This window comes from Apus apus, chromosome 3 (genome assembly GCF_020740795.1).
Source record: "Apus apus isolate bApuApu2 chromosome 3, bApuApu2.pri.cur, whole genome shotgun sequence".
In the NCBI taxonomy this organism is placed as follows: domain Eukaryota; kingdom Metazoa; phylum Chordata; class Aves; order Apodiformes; family Apodidae; genus Apus; species Apus apus.
This window is the reverse complement of record NC_067284.1, coordinates 2,242,450-2,259,824: the sequence shown is the minus strand read 5'-3', so window position 1 is coordinate 2,259,824 and position 17,375 is coordinate 2,242,450. Positions and strand designations below refer to the sequence as shown.

Below are 17,375 nucleotides of genomic sequence, written 5' to 3'. Positions count from 1 at the left end.
GACCTGCCCCCAGTGCTGCAGGGGAGGCCTCCCCAGGGCAGAGCAGAGGGGCAGGAGAACCTCCCTGACCTGCTGGACACGCTCTTCTCAATGCCCCCCAGGGAGGTGTTGGCCTCTTGGCTATGAGGACACGTTGCTGGCTCATGGAATATAGTACCAATGCTTGTGCACCAACTGCAATTCATCCCTAGATATCTACTCTCCTGTTGGGTTTTGCAAGGCACTGATGATGCAGAAGCAGAACAAGACTTCAGTGCTGTATTACCCTCAGCATGGTCCAGGGCTGTGGTCTCCTGAAATATTTGAAAACATACCCTGTCTTCAGAGATACATCATCCTGGCCATGTTTTCAAAAAGTGCTCTTGATGTTAAATGTTTAATTTTTTTGAGTGGTGGTGTTTTGCCTGCTGTTTTGTTTTTTTAAATCAAGACTACCTAGATCCTGCTTATCATCCAAGTACTGCTCAAACTGAGCAGTACCCACTCAAGTTGAGTAGCAACTAACTATCTGGTAACAAGTAGTTGATGGGCTTTCTTACTGTTTGTTTCTGTGTACATGCACATTAGGTACATTATTTTCTCACCAAGATAAAAGTAATGAAACCAGTTTTAGGGAGCAATGAAGCACCCTACATTTTACCATTTTTGTTAATTAAATGCTCTCCTGGAGTATTTTCAATCTATAATACCACTTTAGAGTAGAGAAGTAAAAATAGAGGAGTACATTTTCTAATTTTCACAGAGTGACTGAACTGCCTTGGTTGAAAAAGACCTTAAAGATCGAGTCCAAACCATCAATTTCCTAATTTTAATGAAGTGCTTTTGAAAGCTGTTACCTCAGCTTAGAGCAATTCTGTTGTTAGTTCAGTGCTTCCATATGACTTTGTTAGTATAAGGTCTGTTTCTTGGAGTAATCCTCCAAAAAAGAAAGGTAAAAAATAAAGAAGATTAAAAAAATCCTCCAAAAGATAAAAATAGCTTGATGTTTGTAACCATGGCATTGTCACTCATTTATAACTGTACCAAAGAGAAGGTTGTTCTTGAACCTGTCATCTTTCTGTGGATACACATCCCAGGAGTTCTTGGGGGGTTCCTTATGTTAAAAGGCAGAAGTTCACTCTTTAAATTTTGCATTAGTTTGTGGTCAGTGTGAATCATCCCTGCTTAACAGATTGATCTTTCCTCAGAGGTCACCTTTCTGTATCAGATGTTTTGACCTTCTCTCCTGTTTCTTCTGTCTGCACCATAGAGAAGCTGCTTCTAATTTGGATTGCAAAGTGCTGGTTTAGATGTATGTCTGTGCCAGGGGAGCCTCTTCTTCCTCTCACCTTTGAAATTGTTCATGCTGTTGGAGTTTCAGGTGACTGTTGTGGGACCTGGATGCAGTCCAGGCTTGGCTGGTAGTTGCTTCTGTAAGATACAAGGTGCAGGATTATTGGGCACAGAAGGTTTCCTGGGTTTCTCCATTCAAAAAGAATGTGAGGGACACTTTGTTGTTTTATGGAGGTGTTGATGCCTAAGGAAGGAAACTTCTGTTGAGGGCTTTATCGAGAACAGAGCAAGCAATTTGAAGGGATGCCATTTATGGGGAAAACCAACCAAAACCTCTGCATTTGCCAGAGTTTTGTAGGTTAGATATATCACAGAATCCTAGAATAGTTTGGGTTGGAAGGGACCTTCAAGATGATCTAGTTCCAACCTCCCTGCATGGGCAAGGACACCTCCCACCAGCCCAGGCTGCACGATGAATCCAATCCCATCTGCTTTGGATTCAAACGAGGCAACGAAATACATTTTGTCTCCTTCTTGAGAGACAGAGATTTGAGGAGAGCTCAACAATGTTGAAATAAATGTGGTGGCTTTCTGGTGCCTGCTGTGTTTCTGAGAGCACAGCACCATGCACTGCTTCAAAGTATGGAACATCTTCATTGGAACTGAAGATCAGAGCTGTATCTTTTTTTTTTTTACTGTAGAGGCAATGAATGCTTTCTTGGTGAAACCATAACACCATGAAGCCTGCTTGCTAGGAGGATGAAAATAATTGCACGTTGTGGGTCAAGTCCTTCGTGACATGGGGTAATGGATGAAAACTGGAGGAGGGGAGATTGAGGTGAGACATGAGGAGGAAATTCTGGAGTGTGAGGGTGGTGAGAGCCTGGCCCAGGTTGCCCAGGGAAGCTGTGGCTGCCCCATCCCTGGCAGTGTTGAAGGGCAGGTTGGATGGGGCTTGGAGCAGCCTGGGCTGGTGGGAGGTGTCCCTGCCCATGCAGGGGGTCGGGACTGGATGGTCTTGAAGGTCCCTTCCAACCTCAACTGTTTATGTTCCAACCTATGCTGTTTATGTTACTCTCTACGACATTTTCACTGGGTGGCCATGGAGCTACAAGTCTCCAGGGAGATCTGATTGCCAAGTCATGAACAAGGTGCTCTCCTTCATGACTCTATTGTGAGATATTAAACTTATTAACTAGATGAGATTTTTACATGAATAGTGTTACAGAAACAACTTTAATTAAATGACTGATTAATACAAGCACACTACTAATAGTTACAACTTAATACAGGGTTATTAATCAAAACTGGCATGCATGAACATGTGGTTCTTTCATTATACTTTATATGTTGAAAAGCAAGTAGGTGGAAAATGGAGGTTTAGTTACTAAATACTCAAAATTAAATACACTTTGCTGTCCAGCCTCCATTGTGGCTCAGGAAATGACTTTTGGCTCATTAGTGCTTTGGAAATGTCGTGTCTTTAGAAACAAATCAGTGAACAGAGAAGCATGGTAGAATTTCTGTAGTGTTATTCCTACAGGTTGTCTGATAGTGATGTGGAGAGGCAGAGAAGGTCTGTTCACCCTTTCTCCCAGGGTCAGAATTACGAGCAACCAAGGCCCGTGATGACAAATGGAAGGAGTGTCAGGTCAGACCCAAAGAAGTAATGGAACTTATTCCCACAGGATTCTGTAAGTCCTGGAGATACTGGAAAAACTAGTGGAGACCTACAGAAATCACTCTTGATGAAGCAGTAGCCCAGCTTCACATTGTGCTTCAGGTAGATCCTTCATCATGGTTGCTGAGATTTGGGAGGATGTGCTGGAGAAGGGATGGTTCAGTACGTGTTCTGCTTTAGTGATGTCCTCAGACATTGCTGCTAGGTACTCCAGGAGACCCCTGGGCCCAGGAAATTTTGGGTCTACCTGTAAGTAATGATCTGAGGTGGAGAAGTGTTCAGTGTATGTGGTGGTAGGAAAGTGAGTCATTCAGAATTGAAGTCTTTGTGTTGTACTGAACACCTGGGCAGTTTGGTTTATATAGAGTGTTCATAAAGCAGCAGTATTTGGGCAGCCATCTAGAAAGTTCATCAGCTGCTCCAGCTGAAATACAAGCTAAAAAAGATGATTTAGAGATCTCTTTAAAGCATTTATAGGTGCATTGCATCCAGTGTTCTAGATAATTAACATTCTGTTGTGGTTTTGGTTTTTTTCTTGGAGTTAACATCAAGCCTGGATTTCATCTAAATCAAATAATATTGACAGGAGGAGAAATTAATGCATAGGTTGCCTTCAGACAGCAATGTATTAGCCATTGAGTGTTCTGTTGTGGCATCCAAACTGATCTGCTATCACACAGGTAAAAACATCATACTGTTCAACCCCGGGAGTATTTTATAAATAAATGATGGAACTATTGCTGGGAAGTGTACGTAGTGTATTGATGAGCCCAGCTCTCACAACAGCTGGAGTGCTTCAAATTGAAAACGACTTACTACACAGATACTTCCAGGGTTTATTCCTTTATTGAGTATAAATAGTTTTGTTGCTGCCTTGCAGTTGGTTGTGGAGAGCACGTTGCTGCTGGAGGTTTTGGCTTCGAGCTGCAGAACATGAAAAACTGGAGAGGAACCTGGAGGTCATCTGCTCCAATCCTCTGCTCAGAACAGGGCCAAGTTAGAGGAGGCTGCTGAGGGCTATGTTCCCTTGAATATCCCTGGGGAGGGAGGTCCTGAGCAGCAACAGGCATTGACAACCCTCACGGTGGAAAAGTGTCCCCTGGTATCTAATTAGAATATCCCGTGTCCCGGTTTGCATTTCCTTTTGGAAATTTGTCTTTTAATCACACACTCCCAGAAGAGTCTGGCTCCACACAGACACCCTCCCTGTAGGTAGTGACAGAGAGCAACAAGGTCCCATTTAGCTTCTCTTCTCCAGGCTGGACAAACCCAGCACTTTCAGTCTCTCTTCATATGCCACGTGCTCCAGCTCTCCAGTCATCTTGGTGACCTTTGCTGGACTCAACCAAATATTTCATGGTCTGTCTTCTACTGGAGAGCCCAAAAGTGGTCAGAGTGCTCCAGAGATGGTCTCTCAAGCTCTGAGAAGAGGGAAACAATCACTTCCTTGACCTGCTGGCTGTGGAGTTTTCAAGGGTCACAGTTAAAAGATCAGCTTCTACCTCATGAGTGAGTCTGATTGACAAGAGTGCTCAGAATAGGTCTGACCAACTCAGGCTCTTGTAAACTTTCAAACTTCAGGTATTTCTCATAAGTAGGTTTAAATATTAGGATACAAAGATGGTATTTATTGTATGAAGCTATTTTAAAAAATATTTTCAGAAAACCATAGAATCCTAGAGTGCTTTGGGTTGGAAAGGCCTTTCAAGATCACCTAGTTCCAACTCCCCAACACCTCCCACTAGACCAGGTAGCTCAGAGCCCCATCCAACCCATATATCAGCAGTGCTAATGTATGGAGTGCTGTTGTTGGTAGTAAGGTGTCTGTTTCCTGATAATTAGATGGAATTTCTTATCTGATAGATCCTAACTATAAGTTGGTTCAGAGTATAATCCCTTGCTTGTTATAATTGCTACCAGGTGGATAGTTCAATAGATGTTCTGTTACCTGCTGCAGTGCATGGCACAGATCTGTCCCAGCTTACTGACCATAGCAGGTCTGAGGCAGGATGAAGAAATGAGGGCAGGGTGGAGGGAAGTGAGAAAACATTCTGTAATGTGATTAGTGTCAACTTACCTAATTACCCTACTTGGAAAGCTGGGTCTTACCAGGTCTGCAGCAGTGATAAAAATCTAGGTGAATGAATTATCTAGTGGGAAGTTGCCCTTTCATTGCCTCCTGTATATATTTCAAGGAAAAAGAAACACTCTTCTCTCTCTGGGGAAAAAATTTACCTCAAGTTCCAACTATTCTGCATGTCTGATTGTTGTGTGTTTGTTTTCCAGAGTACCCATCTCCTCCTTTTCTCAAGACAATATTTACGAAGTCCAACCTCCAAGAGTTGACAGGAAATCAGTCGAGATCTTTCATGCTCACATTGAGGCTGGAAGAGGAAACATGCAGCCCCTGGGCAAAGATGACTTCCTCATGTACAGAGAGTACATCCGAAACAGATACTTGTAGGTCCAAGCTGGATTCCCCTGCCATGTCTGCTGAGAGGTCATAAAAAATAATCCTAGAGAGGAAATCTGGGTTTGTTATTTTGCAGCAATAAATGTATTTTATCTATCGTTTCTACTTCTTTACTGTCATCCATTTACACTGTTGTGCTTCACAGGAAGAAAAGTGATTTAATATCTGCTCTTCAGCTGAAAGAGAAGGTGTATCTCAAAAGACTAATTGAATAATCACCTAAAGTCACCGAGGAGTAGGTATCAATTTCTGGCAAAGAAAATATTGTGTCTTTAGGTTTTTGTGTTAATTTCTTACATTGTTTTGTTTGCTAGTAAAGCTGAAGTGATCTCTACATAAAAATCAGAAGAAAATCATGTTCTTCCTCTTTGTCCCGTGAAAAGAACCAGTCTTTTTTACAGCAGAATATTTTCTGGTATTTCTTGAGGTTTTTAGCCAGCTGAGAGCTAAAACCAGTGCTTGTCATTTGCTGCTTTCTTGAGCAAAAGTGAAAAATATGTGACTTGTGTCAAAATCAAGATGTGCCTCAAGATTGACCAACTTTGTAGCCCTCATTTGTGTCAAAACTCGTCTCACCAGTGCCAGGAGCTGCAGAATCTGTGCCACGGGCAGGGTGGAAGTGGCTTGTGACTGTTTATCCATGGACTTCTAGAGGAGTCTGAGGTGAACAACTCACTGTCTGTAAAGCAGGGAATGCTCCACTTACTGGGCTCTGAGAGGGCACAAAACCATCCTGTCATTTTCCTGCGTGACAGGTATTACCTGTTTTGAGGCATCATCTTTCCATCCCTCTAGTTGTGCTCCTGTGAGATGCTCCCAGCTCCAAGCCTGCAGGGTCCCAAGACACCAGTGTGGGTGAGTGGCCTTGTAGGGGCTGGAGCAGCTGGGGCAGCCGTGCAGGAGGAGGCAGGGGTTGGGTTTGGCAAGACTGAACATTGTGCCCAGTGCTAGGTAAGAAGTGGAGAGGTGGCAGGTATCTGAAATGGATTGGTTTTATTTGGGGCTTGTGGTTGAAACATGGCAGAGAAGGAGGGCAGAGGGAGAGGGGAGGAGCTGTGATTTGCACTTACAAGCTAAAATCCCCAGCACTGCTTTCTAGGCCTTGAAGAATCCTGACAGTATCAGCATCCTTGACAAACCATGTTATTCCTCAAGCTTGTACAGACCATATTTCAGAGTTCTGTGGAATAACTGGCTTAGGGATGTCAGCCAAGTGCTCGTACCAGATGTGGAGAACAGGTTTGTGTTGGCAGTAGAAACCTTGCAGGCAGCTACTGCAGATTCTTGGCTGCATGCTGCAAATCTATCTGAGTCTGTCTCAATATTGGATGCAGTAAAAGCTGCACTTGTGTCAGTCATTGGATGTAAGAAGGGATGCAGTGGGTAAAGGGAAAAGAGAGACATTGCTTGTGCCAGAAGTTTGTGTGTTTCATGGAGTGACTTGTAGGCAGTGAGTGAGAGAACATTGTGCCTCAAGCCACCCAAACATGCTGGTGTTCATTCTCTTTTCTTAATTGCTTAATACTGTTTTGAGAAAAATAGATGGAGTTTTAGGACATGCAAGAATGAAATGTCACTTTAGAGAATAAGTCATTGCAACTGTCAATGTTTTGGTTTGTTTTTTTTTCTCTGGAGGGAAAAAACCTGTACTGAATTACTGTGCCCAATCTGGAAAATAATTGGAAGAGGGAATGCTTTGGAAAACTGTAGAGCTGGAGCCTTTATCCTAATAAGGCAAATGCATATTTTTCTTCCTGCACTTAAACCATTGCAAAGAATGTTTTTTAGACTGTCACAGTCCTGATGCTGTTGCTGTTGATAGATACTGGTAATTCCTAAAAGCTGCCCTTGAACGTCTCCGACTTAAACCACAGGCAAGGCAAAAGCTGATGCTTCCTTTTTCACCATCAAATGTTGTTGCAAAATATAGGAGCTGTAATGATTTTACAGCTCTAAAAGAGAATGAGTTTGCCCTTCAGCAATTCACACACTCCTTAGGAAAGAGGATCAAGGGGTTTTGTTTGTACAGTTCTGAGAGAGGAGTGACATCTTGGTCCATTGCCTGCAATTAATGCCAGGCCTTTTGCTGTCTCTGTGACTGTGAGCCTTGGCAGTCTGGTTGTGGCATCCTCTTGGATCTTCTGGAATGTGTGAGTGCTGCTTCTTTCTTGTAGTGGCTTCTAGGGGTTTAAACCATGTGCATTATTTCATGTAAGATGCTTGGGTACTGATGTTCAGGTGATAGCTTCTATGATGAAGGACATGGAGCTGTTGGAGAGAGGCCAGAGGAGGCCACAAAGATGATCCTTGGGCTGGAGCAGCTCTGCTCTGGAGACAGGCTGGGAGAGTTGGGGTGTTCAGCCTGGAGAAGAGAAGGCTCCAGGGAGACCTGAGAGCACCTTCCAGTGCCTGAAGGGGCTCCAGGAAAGCTGGGGAGGGGCTTGGGACAAGGGCAGGGAGGGAGAGGACAAGGGGGATGGATGAAAACTGGAGGAGGGGAGATTGAGGTGAGACATGAGGAGGGAATTCTGGAGTGTGAGGGTGGGGAGAGCCTGGCCCAGATTGCCCAGGGAAGCTGTGGCTGCCCCATCCCTGGCAGTGTTGAAGGGCATGTTGGATGGGGCTTGGAGCAACCTGGGCTGGTGGGAGGTGTCCCTGCCCATGCAGGGGGTTGGAACTGGATGATCTTGAAGGTCCCTTCCAACCCAACCCATTCTGTGGTTCTATGATCTACCATAGTTGTCCTCTTAGCAGCTGCCAGGAAGACTCTGGGGTGCTAATGGCAACTCTTAAATGGGTTTGTTTACAAAATAATAAATACAGTGATGCACAAACCAAGACTCCCAGCTAATCACTGCCTGAATGAAACTTCCAATACTCTGAATACATCTGCTGCCTAACGTAAGCTCGGGGTTAATTTAAAAATAAACCACCCTGATCACCCATCTGACACGGTCAGATGTAGGAAGGACTCTGGAGATGCTCTCTCTGCATCTCCCTGCTTTGTCCTATTTTGTGATAATAAGGTTCAGTTTTCGACCATGTGATAAGTTCTGACTAAATGCATATATTTCCCTTTCAGAAGCTGAAGAAATAGTGTGTAAGTATTAACATAAAAAGAATAGGATGTGTTGGCTCTGAAGACTAACCTGGTGCTCTTTGTGACTCTTGAGTGCTAATGATCATCTTTAACATTCAACTGAATGGACAAATAAACCATCTGTGGAAGTGTGTTGGTTTTCCTCCCAAATATATTTAGGTTGTTCCAGAGTCTTTGAAGGTTACATTGAACTACAGTCCCAAAATGTTCTTTTCTTGTGGGATCAGGAAGCACAGACATGGGATTAGGATATTTCTGAGCCAGGGGTTCTTTGATGCCAGTCCAGCAGCTTGAGTGTTGCTCTCTGACAACAGGAACAGTTATTCCTCAATCCTTTCACTGGCAGTTTCCCCTCCTTGGGAGTTTTGCTTCCACTTGCAAAGCCCCACTGACTTTTTGTTCTCATGTTCATGCCTTTCCAGAGAGACTTGGCTGAGGCCCAGAAATAGGATCCTTGTAGTGTGCTCAGAGCTGCAGCCACCAGAGGGGCTAACGTCAGAGAGGTGTACAGAGTTCCAGGATGACATTGGTGGCAGCTCCTTGTTTCCTTACTGAGGTTTTGAGATTTTTGTGCAGGATCCCAGGAAAGTTCTCTTGGCTTTCAGAGGCTCAGGCCAGGCTTCACTTGTGTAAATCCCAGAGCACATGGCTTGTCAAATGGTTGTGTTTTGCAGTAAGAGGTGGTGCCAGCTCCACTCAGGAGATCATTTCCTCCTGCCCCTCTGCTCTGCCCTGGGGAGGCCTCCCCTGCAGCACTGGGGGCAGGTCTGGGCTCCCCAGTTCCAGAAGGACAAGAACTACTGGAGAGAGGCCAGCACAGGGCACTGAGGTGCTGAAGGGGCTGGAGCATCTGCCTGGGAGGAAAGGCTGGGAGAGCTGGGGCTGCTCAGCTGGAGAAAAGGAGGCTGAGGGGGGATCTGATCAGTGCTGGTCAATATCTGCAGGGGGTGTCAGGAGGATGGGCCAGACTCTGCTCAGGGGTGTCCAGGGACAGGACAAGGGGCAATGGGCACAAACTGGAGCACAGGAGGTTGAACCTGGAGATGGGAAAACACTTCTTGACTCTGAGGGTCCCAGAGCCCTGGGCCAGGCTGCCCAGGGAGGCTGTGGAGTCTCCATCCCTGGAGACATTCCAGCCCCACCTGGACGTGTTCCTGTGGGATCTGCTCTAGGGGATCCTGCTCTGGCAGGGGTTGGACTGGGTGATCTCCAGAGGTCCCTTCCAACCCCACCACTCTGTGAGTCTGTGATTTTGTTCTCCACAGGAGTTCCACCCTATCAGTACTCCCTGAATAGTTACACATCCAAGTCCAGCTCACTGAGGTTACAATGATCCCTGTGCTGAGACGTGTACAGTTTTGTTCCATTTGCTGGCATAGTTTGAATCCAAGTGATCACCTGGAGGCTGATATGGAAAAGGTATGATGTGCTTGGCTCACAAATGCCTCCCTCTGTCTTGTATACATTTTAAAAAGTCGCTTTTGGTGGTGATTGAGAAGTAATGTGGAACTAGTGCAGTGTGTTACAAAATGTAAAAAAATAATAATTCATGCATTGACACTGCAATGGTTGCAGATATTGATATTCAGCAGTTCCCTACTGGAGTCCTTAAATCAGACTCACAGACTGGTTTGGGTTGGAAGGGACCTTCAAGACCATCCAGTTCCAACCCCCTGCATGGGCAGGGACACCTCCCACCAGCCCAGGCTGCTCCAAGCCCCATCCAACCTGCCCTTCAACACTGCCAGGGATGGGGCAGCCACAGCTTCCCTGGGCAACCTGGGCCAGGCTCTCCCCACCCTCACCAGTTTGCACAAGCCCACTTCTCAAGCCTGTAAATCTCTAGGCTGGGAAGAAAACTGTTACAGCTGCTGATCTGTCTCCTAGAGTCAAGTAAAAGTGTATGGAGAAAAAGCATGGAAAACAAGATTTAGCACCTGGAGCAGCACTGCAAGCTTTTTGCCCTGCCTGACCCAAGGGTCCAACGCAGCATTTAAGTTCCATTCTTTTGAATATATTCACCTGTGAAGAATGCAGAGTCCTAAAGGCAGGCCAGGCAGGCAGCACCCAGTGAGCCCTGTCTGATGGGCCATTTGCCTTTTCCCCCTGCAGCTGGAGCTGTGCTGCTCCTGCCCAGGGCCTGTGCAGTTCTCGGGCCCCACAGGAGCTGCAGAACGTGCCTTTGTGGTTGGCTTCCCATTTGTAGCACACAGCATGAACAGGGGCTCTCTTTTGCTCTCCTAATTTTTTTGGCAATTGTTTTGATTTCCCTTCCCCGTTCTTCTTCACCTATGGTTCAGAACCCTTTCTCCTACCCAGAACTGTGCCTGAGGTTGCAGTTTGCTCTCCATAGCCATTTCCTTTTGGAGCTTTCGCTTTTTGGAAGGAAAACTAAATTCAGTCCTTTGATTGAAGAGCCTCCGTGCTTTCTTGAGCAAATCCATCTCCTTTTTTTTTTCAGTGCAGGCTGTGCCATCCTCTGCCCTGCCTGATTTCCTGCCTCCTGTGGTGCTGACAGACGTGGGTATCATCTCTCTTGGGTTCTCTGTGTCTTGGTAACATATTCTTGAGAAGTGCTGTGCTTGGGGACAGGATGTGAGTGCTTGAGCAAACTGGAGACATCACTTTAAGATCTTTCCCTTTGGAGGAAGTCAGGAACAGCTCAGATTAATAGGGTAAGAGAGTGTTTGAAGAGGTCCCCTCTGATTGTCTCTGCTCCTGCAGCACTCTGCTCTGTCAAGCTGTCGAAGGGAGAGGGTGGCATTTTTTTTTTGCTCCTACTCCCAAGAAAGTGGGTCCAGCACATCCAAATAATCTAGTGTTGGCATGTCCAGTGAGAGGTTTTGCAGGGACAAGCCTGGCTCAGCTCCCTGAGGTGATGTTTATTCTTCCCATTCTGATGCCCCTATTCATAGAACAGAATCTGCAGAGTTGGAAGGGACCCATCAGGACCATGAGTCCAACTCCTGTCCCTGTGTAGGGCACCCCAAGAATCACCCCATGTGCCTGAGAACATCACCCAAAGGCTCCTTGAGCTCAGGCAGGCTTGGTGCTGGGACCACTGCCCTGGGGAGCTGGTTCCAGTGCTCAGCCACCCTCTGGGTGAAAAACCTTGTCCTGATACCCAACCTCAGCCTCCCCTGATCCAGCTTCCTGCCATTTCCCCCCAGTCCTGTCACTGGTCACAGGAGTGAAGAGATCAGGACCTGCCCCATCTCTTCCCTCCTGAGGAACCACAGGCTGCAGTGAGCTCACCCCTCAAGGTCCCTCCAACTGCCTTGTTCTCTATATTAACGGTGGGCTCAGGTATGTGGGGGCTGGGACCCTCATCTCAGCCTCCTATGGCTGGTACCTGTCATGAAGCAGGGGTCACCCGTGCTGAAACTGGGGTCCCCTGTGCTGAAACTGGGGTCACCTTTACTGAAACTGGGGTCACCTGTGCTGATACTGGGCTCACCTGTGCTGAAACTGGGGTCCCCTGTGCTGAAACCAGGGCACTCTTATGAATGTTACGTTTACCTTGTCCTTCACCTCTGTGTTCTCATGTTAAGCATGTGAGCGTTGCTGTCACTGTGCTCTCTGAAGGAAAACCTGAATGTATCACAAACCACAGGCCAAGCAGGCCTGCCTGGTGTTTACCCCACTTCTTATGATGGCTGACTGACCTGTGGGGTTAGCAAATGCTTACTGTAAACCTTACTGATCAAAGCAGCATTCCTAAATTACTGTGCACGCCTTCCATGCAGGCCTGTGCTACAGGGGATACCTGTGTGTCCGTGGGCATGTTTGCCAGCCTTGTCTCACCTTGCTTGTTGACCTTGTCAAGGGACTTAATAGAATCACAGAATCAGACTGGTTTGGGTTGGAAGGAACCTTCAAGATCACCTAGTTCCAACCCCCTGCATGGGCAGGGACACCTCCCACCAGCCCAGGCTGCTCCAAGCCCCATCCAACCTGCCCTTCAACACTGCCAGGGATGGGGCAGCCACAGCTTCCCTGGGCAACCTGGGCCAGGGTCTCACCACCCTCACACTCCAGAATTTCCTCCTCATGTCTCACCTCAATCTCCCCTCCTCCAGTTTTCATCCATCCCCCTTGTCCTCTCCCTCTCTGCCCTTGTCCCAAGCCCCTCCCCAGCTTTCCTGGAGCCCCTTCAGGCACTGGAAGGTGCTCTAAGGTCTCCCTGGAGCCTTCTCTTCTCCAGGCTCAACACCCCAACTCCCTTGCAGTGGATTTAAGACCAGGGGCAGCAAGAGCTGGAATGCATCTCGGTGAGGGCAGGAGAAAAGGAGCAAGGCAGGTCAGTTGTCTGGGTGAAGACAGAGGGTTAGACTCATGGAGGTATGTTTGAGCAACCCGGCCGAGGTGCAGGGATGAGCAGATTGGCGGGCAGGCCATCATCTAGCTGCTGGGAACTGCTCCTAAGCCGGGGCACAGGCACCTCCTTCGGTTTCACGCCGGGCAGGTTGGGTTCCCAGGGCGAGAGGCAGAGCCCGGGGGGCACGGGGGGGACACAGCAGCAGGCTCCGAGCAGACACGGCCACCTGAGCCCTGCCGTGAAGCCGGCAGCCCTTGGCAGGCGCGTGTGCGTCTCCAAAGGTGGGGGCTGCGGTTCTGGGAGCAGCTGCCTCCTCGTTAGCAAGGGCCTCCAGCAGAGCTGCTGGGCTGGGCTGGGCTGGGCTGGGGGGCTTCTTCTGGGAGCAGGGGAGGGCCCCGGGGGCTCTGCAGTAAGATGTGAAAGAGCTGATGTCAGACCCGAGCGGAGAGCAAGGGGGAAGAGATCCCCAGGCTGGTGAGGAAGGAGGGGCAGCAAGAGGTGCCCCAGCAGAAGTCGCCCGGCAGCCCCCGGGCAGCGGAGCCCCCGCGCTCAGAGAGGGACACGGGGGAGCAGCCCCTGGGGGTGCCAGGAGGGGCCAAGGTGGATCTGCAGCCGTGGAGGAGCAGGAGCCAGGGGAGCTGCCTGTTCCCCCAGCAGCTCCTGCCCCTGCGGGCAGCGCTGGGGCAGCTCCTGAGGGACTGGAGGGAAGGGCTGATGGAGGAGAGGCTGGTGGAGGGCTCTGCCATGGGAGGGACCCGTGGGGAAGCAGGGCAGGGCTGTGAGGAATCCTTCTTCCTGAGGAGGAAGGAGCAGCAGGAACCACCAGCCTGGGAGCTGACTCTAAACCCCACCCCCTGTGCTGGGGGGAAGGAGGGAGAGAACCCGGGAACAGAGGGATTTGGGCCCGGGAAGAAGGGAGGGGAGGGGTGAAGTATTTTGTCTGTGTCCTGTGGGCATTGATTAGTGTGACATTAAATTGTTATTTTTCTCCAAGTTCAGCCTGTTTTGCCCGGGGCTGTAAATGGTGAGTGAATCCTCCTTGTCCTTTGTCTCAACCCGTGAGGTTTGTCCTCCTCATCCCAGTGTGTGTGTGTGCGCTGGGAGTTGAGTGAGTGGCCACAGGGCTGGTTCTTTCTTGTCGTGTTGGACCCAAACCAGGACAGCAGGGCTGCCCCTGAGGCCTCAGGCTTGGCTGCTCTCCACCTGAGGGGTGTTGTAGCAGGGGGGTTGTGCACTAGGATCACTGCACAGGGGAACAAACTTTGACTTTGCAGGTGTGTCTCGCTGGGTGTTGCATGAAACCTGTAGAGCAGCTTTCTGGGGGTGTAGGTTGGTCTGTAGGACCACCTGAGTGAAGTCCATCCTACCTGATGGCAGTGGCATCAACACCAGGTAGGTGGTAAACAAAGAGGAGGGCTTCCCAAGGTGAGTCAGCTCATCTGACTTAGGGTAGGTTGAGTTACCCCTCTCCAGGGGCTTATTTCTCCCCATGGTGCCACCTTGGAGGAACTGACACTACTAGCTTAGCCAAGACACTTGCATTTAAAAAACTAAAATTAGCTGAGTCCCTTGGTAGCCTTTCTAAAACCTGGCACAGGTGTTCAAGGAAAGGCTGGAGGTGGCACTTGGTGCCATGGTCTGGAGATGTGGTGGTGTTGGTCACAGGCTGGGCTTGATGATCCTAAAGGTCTTTTCCAGCCTTGGAGATGCTGTGATTCTAACACCTTTTCTGCCTGGGTTCATTCCACATGTCTTTGCCACTGCTATTTTTCTGAATCCCTCAGCACATCTGCAGCACCATGTGGCTGAGCACAGGGCCACCCTTCCTGCTCTCAGCAGTCACAGAACTGCCTCTCACCTCCCCAGCTCTGGAGCTGCAGATGTGAAGCTGGCAAGTTTAGTCAGGGAGGTGCTTTTTGCTAATTCTTCCTCCAGGCATTAGCTTCCTTCTGCACTATTGTTTCTGGACTGCAGATCTGGGCTGGCTTGGAACTGGGTTTCTCTGTTTATAACCCCTAATATTTTCCTTCTGTTGAATTTTTGCGTGTCCTCAGCAGAGGCCCAGTGACTTGGCCATTAGCTGTGCCTCCAGAAACAGGCCCTGTGGTTCCTCCAGGCTGTTAACAGCCTTGCTCTCAGCAGGTTGTCGCTGATTAAAATTGCAGCACGGCCCAAGTGCTGAGGGTGCCATCCCAAAATACCCTTCAGGGGACACTTCATCACATCCTCCTAAGAGGAGAGACTATTCAGAAAAAGGCTGAGGAGGCAAAACCACAAAATGTCTCTTTTCCCACTTGGACTTATTGAGGGCTCATCTCTTGCAGTTGCCTCAGCTCTGTCCTGCTGCCAGCTCCAGCCTCTGCCAGCTCTTCACCCTCACACACACACACGTGGCCCCGCTTCTCTGCTCCTGAAGATGCTGGAAAATGTTCTCAGATCCCACCTGTCTTCTCAGCTGCATGACTGCGTGTCGGGCTGAGTGTTGCTGGGGCTCTGCATGGCCACGTGTGGGCTCTCAGGAGATGGGTCTACTCGGGCTGCCTTGTGCTTCCGTCCCAGCGGGAGGCATTTTGAGAGAGCATCACTTTTCCGTAGCATCCCCTGAAGCTGAATGTTTGTTTGTTTGTTTGTTAGAGGCTAAGTTATCCAGTACAAAATAAAAATAACATTAAAACACTGTCAGTACTACAGAGGGTTTGGTGCAGTTTGAATTTTCTCAAAGGGACCATTTTGCTTGAGCTGTTTATTAGGTCAGTCTGAAAACTGTAGAATCATGGAGTGGTTTGGGTTCGAAGGGACCTTCAAGATCATCCAGTCCCAACCCCCTGCATGGGCAGGGACACCTCCCACCAGCCCAGGTTGCTCCAAGCCCCATCCAACCTGCCCTTCAACACTGCCAGGGATGGGGCAGCCACAGCTTCCCTGGGCAACCTGGGCCAGGCTCTCACCACCCTCACATTCCAGAATTTCCTCCTCATGTCTCACCTCAATCTCCCCTCCTCCAGTTTTCATCCATTCCCCCTTGTCCTCTCCCTCCCTGCCCTTGTCCCAAACCCCTCCCCAGCTTTCCTGGAGCCCTCTTCATTTTCCTCCAAAAAACTGTTCACCCTCAGTGGAAGTGCCATGACTCTGGGAGGGACACACACACCCCAACTCTTCATAAGCATAAAATGCTTTTTCAGCTCTAATAATGGAGCAATCAGAAGCCCCCTATGAAGAAAGTGTCGTTCTTTGATATTTGGGTGTACTGAATATTTCTCTGTTTCTATTGTCTCTGTTTGCCAGTGGTGTTCTTGTTAGTGCTGTGATTTCACAGCCTGGCTTTGCATTCAGCTTTGAGTCCTTTTCCACGTTGACCTGTTTGTAACTCAACAACGATATGGCCGGGAGCACGAGTGGGAGACTCCAGGTCTCATCTGTGCCAAGAACTGGTCCCAGGGCTTTGCATTCCCAGCCTAACCCTTTTCCAAGGGCTGTAGTGCAGACTCATGCCAGGCACTTGCTCTTTGGCTCCTCACTTCAGGACTGTAAAGGCCCTGGTTGCTGACACTCTGGTTTTTGCCAGCACAGCTGGTGACTGCTTCTCACTCACACTCCGTCCCTCACACTCTCCCTCCCTTTTCCCTCCTCTCCTTTGCAGTGGTTTATTGATGCAGGCACATCACACTCCATGGGCTCTGTCTCAGACAGTCTTCCAATAACCTCAGGAGGGTTTTGGAGATTTGCTACTCATTTCAACATGTCTAAAAGCTGTTGCTTCAGTCTGGGCAGAACATCTTTCCTTTCAAATGACACCAACACGAAGGGAGGTGTTTGTTGCTTCAGCTACAAAGACTGTGGTGGAGTTTTAACTCTGGAAACAGGAAAGTGGAAGGGAAGTCTACACATGGCTTTGGCTTTGCTTCATGGATAAGAACTCATTTTTAAGGACATTGACAAGTAGGGCTGAGTCTTTCTCACGTGGAACTTTGTGGGAATACTGCTTTGGCTTCCGGGGTGTCACATAAGCCCTAACATGTGAGCATCATGATCCCTGTGGCAGATGGGTAGAATGATGCCAGCCTGTATGAGTAGTACTGTCCTCACGTTGTCCAGCAGCACCACCCTTAACCAAAGGCATCATGCCAGTGACATCCTGAAGATTTCCTGGACTGTAGACATCTTTTGTCAGCTGTAAAAACATTGATTTCTCAACCTGTGCTAGGGGAGAATAGCTGAAAGAATACTTTGTGAATCCTGTCTTTCATTTACTTAGTACTCAAGAAAATGCAACCAACAAAAACCATTTCCCTCAGAAAGGTCTTTGTAAGAGAAGTGGCCTCTTCCCTGCCCAGCCTCCCAGCTCTCTGGTAATTGCTTTTCTGCTTCCCCTCCTTGTTCTTCCTCTCTCCCTACCTCGCTGTCTGAAAAGCATTTCTCTGCTACACTCACCTGTGGGCACAGCAGAGTGGCCAGAAAATGAAGCTGGCATTTCTAGGTGGGGATGTTGGCAGGGCAGGAGGCTGGGGTGGGAATGAGAAGGGAGCAGAAG

At 48.4% G+C, this 17,375-nt stretch overlaps 1 protein-coding gene across 1 annotated transcript in view; it reads left to right on the top strand.

Moving 5' to 3' along the window:
* The window catches only part of FIG4 (FIG4 phosphoinositide 5-phosphatase), a 56,538-nt gene extending 51,011 nt beyond the window's left edge, over window positions 1–5,527 (top strand). Inside the window, exon 23 of the mRNA XM_051613110.1 lies at window positions 5,240–5,527. Within this exon, the coding sequence (XP_051469070.1) occupies window positions 5,240–5,417 (178 nt within the window). The 3' untranslated portion in view covers window positions 5,418–5,527. The remainder of the gene's footprint in view (window positions 1–5,239) is intronic.
* Window positions 5,528–17,375: the final 11,848 nt, after the last annotated feature.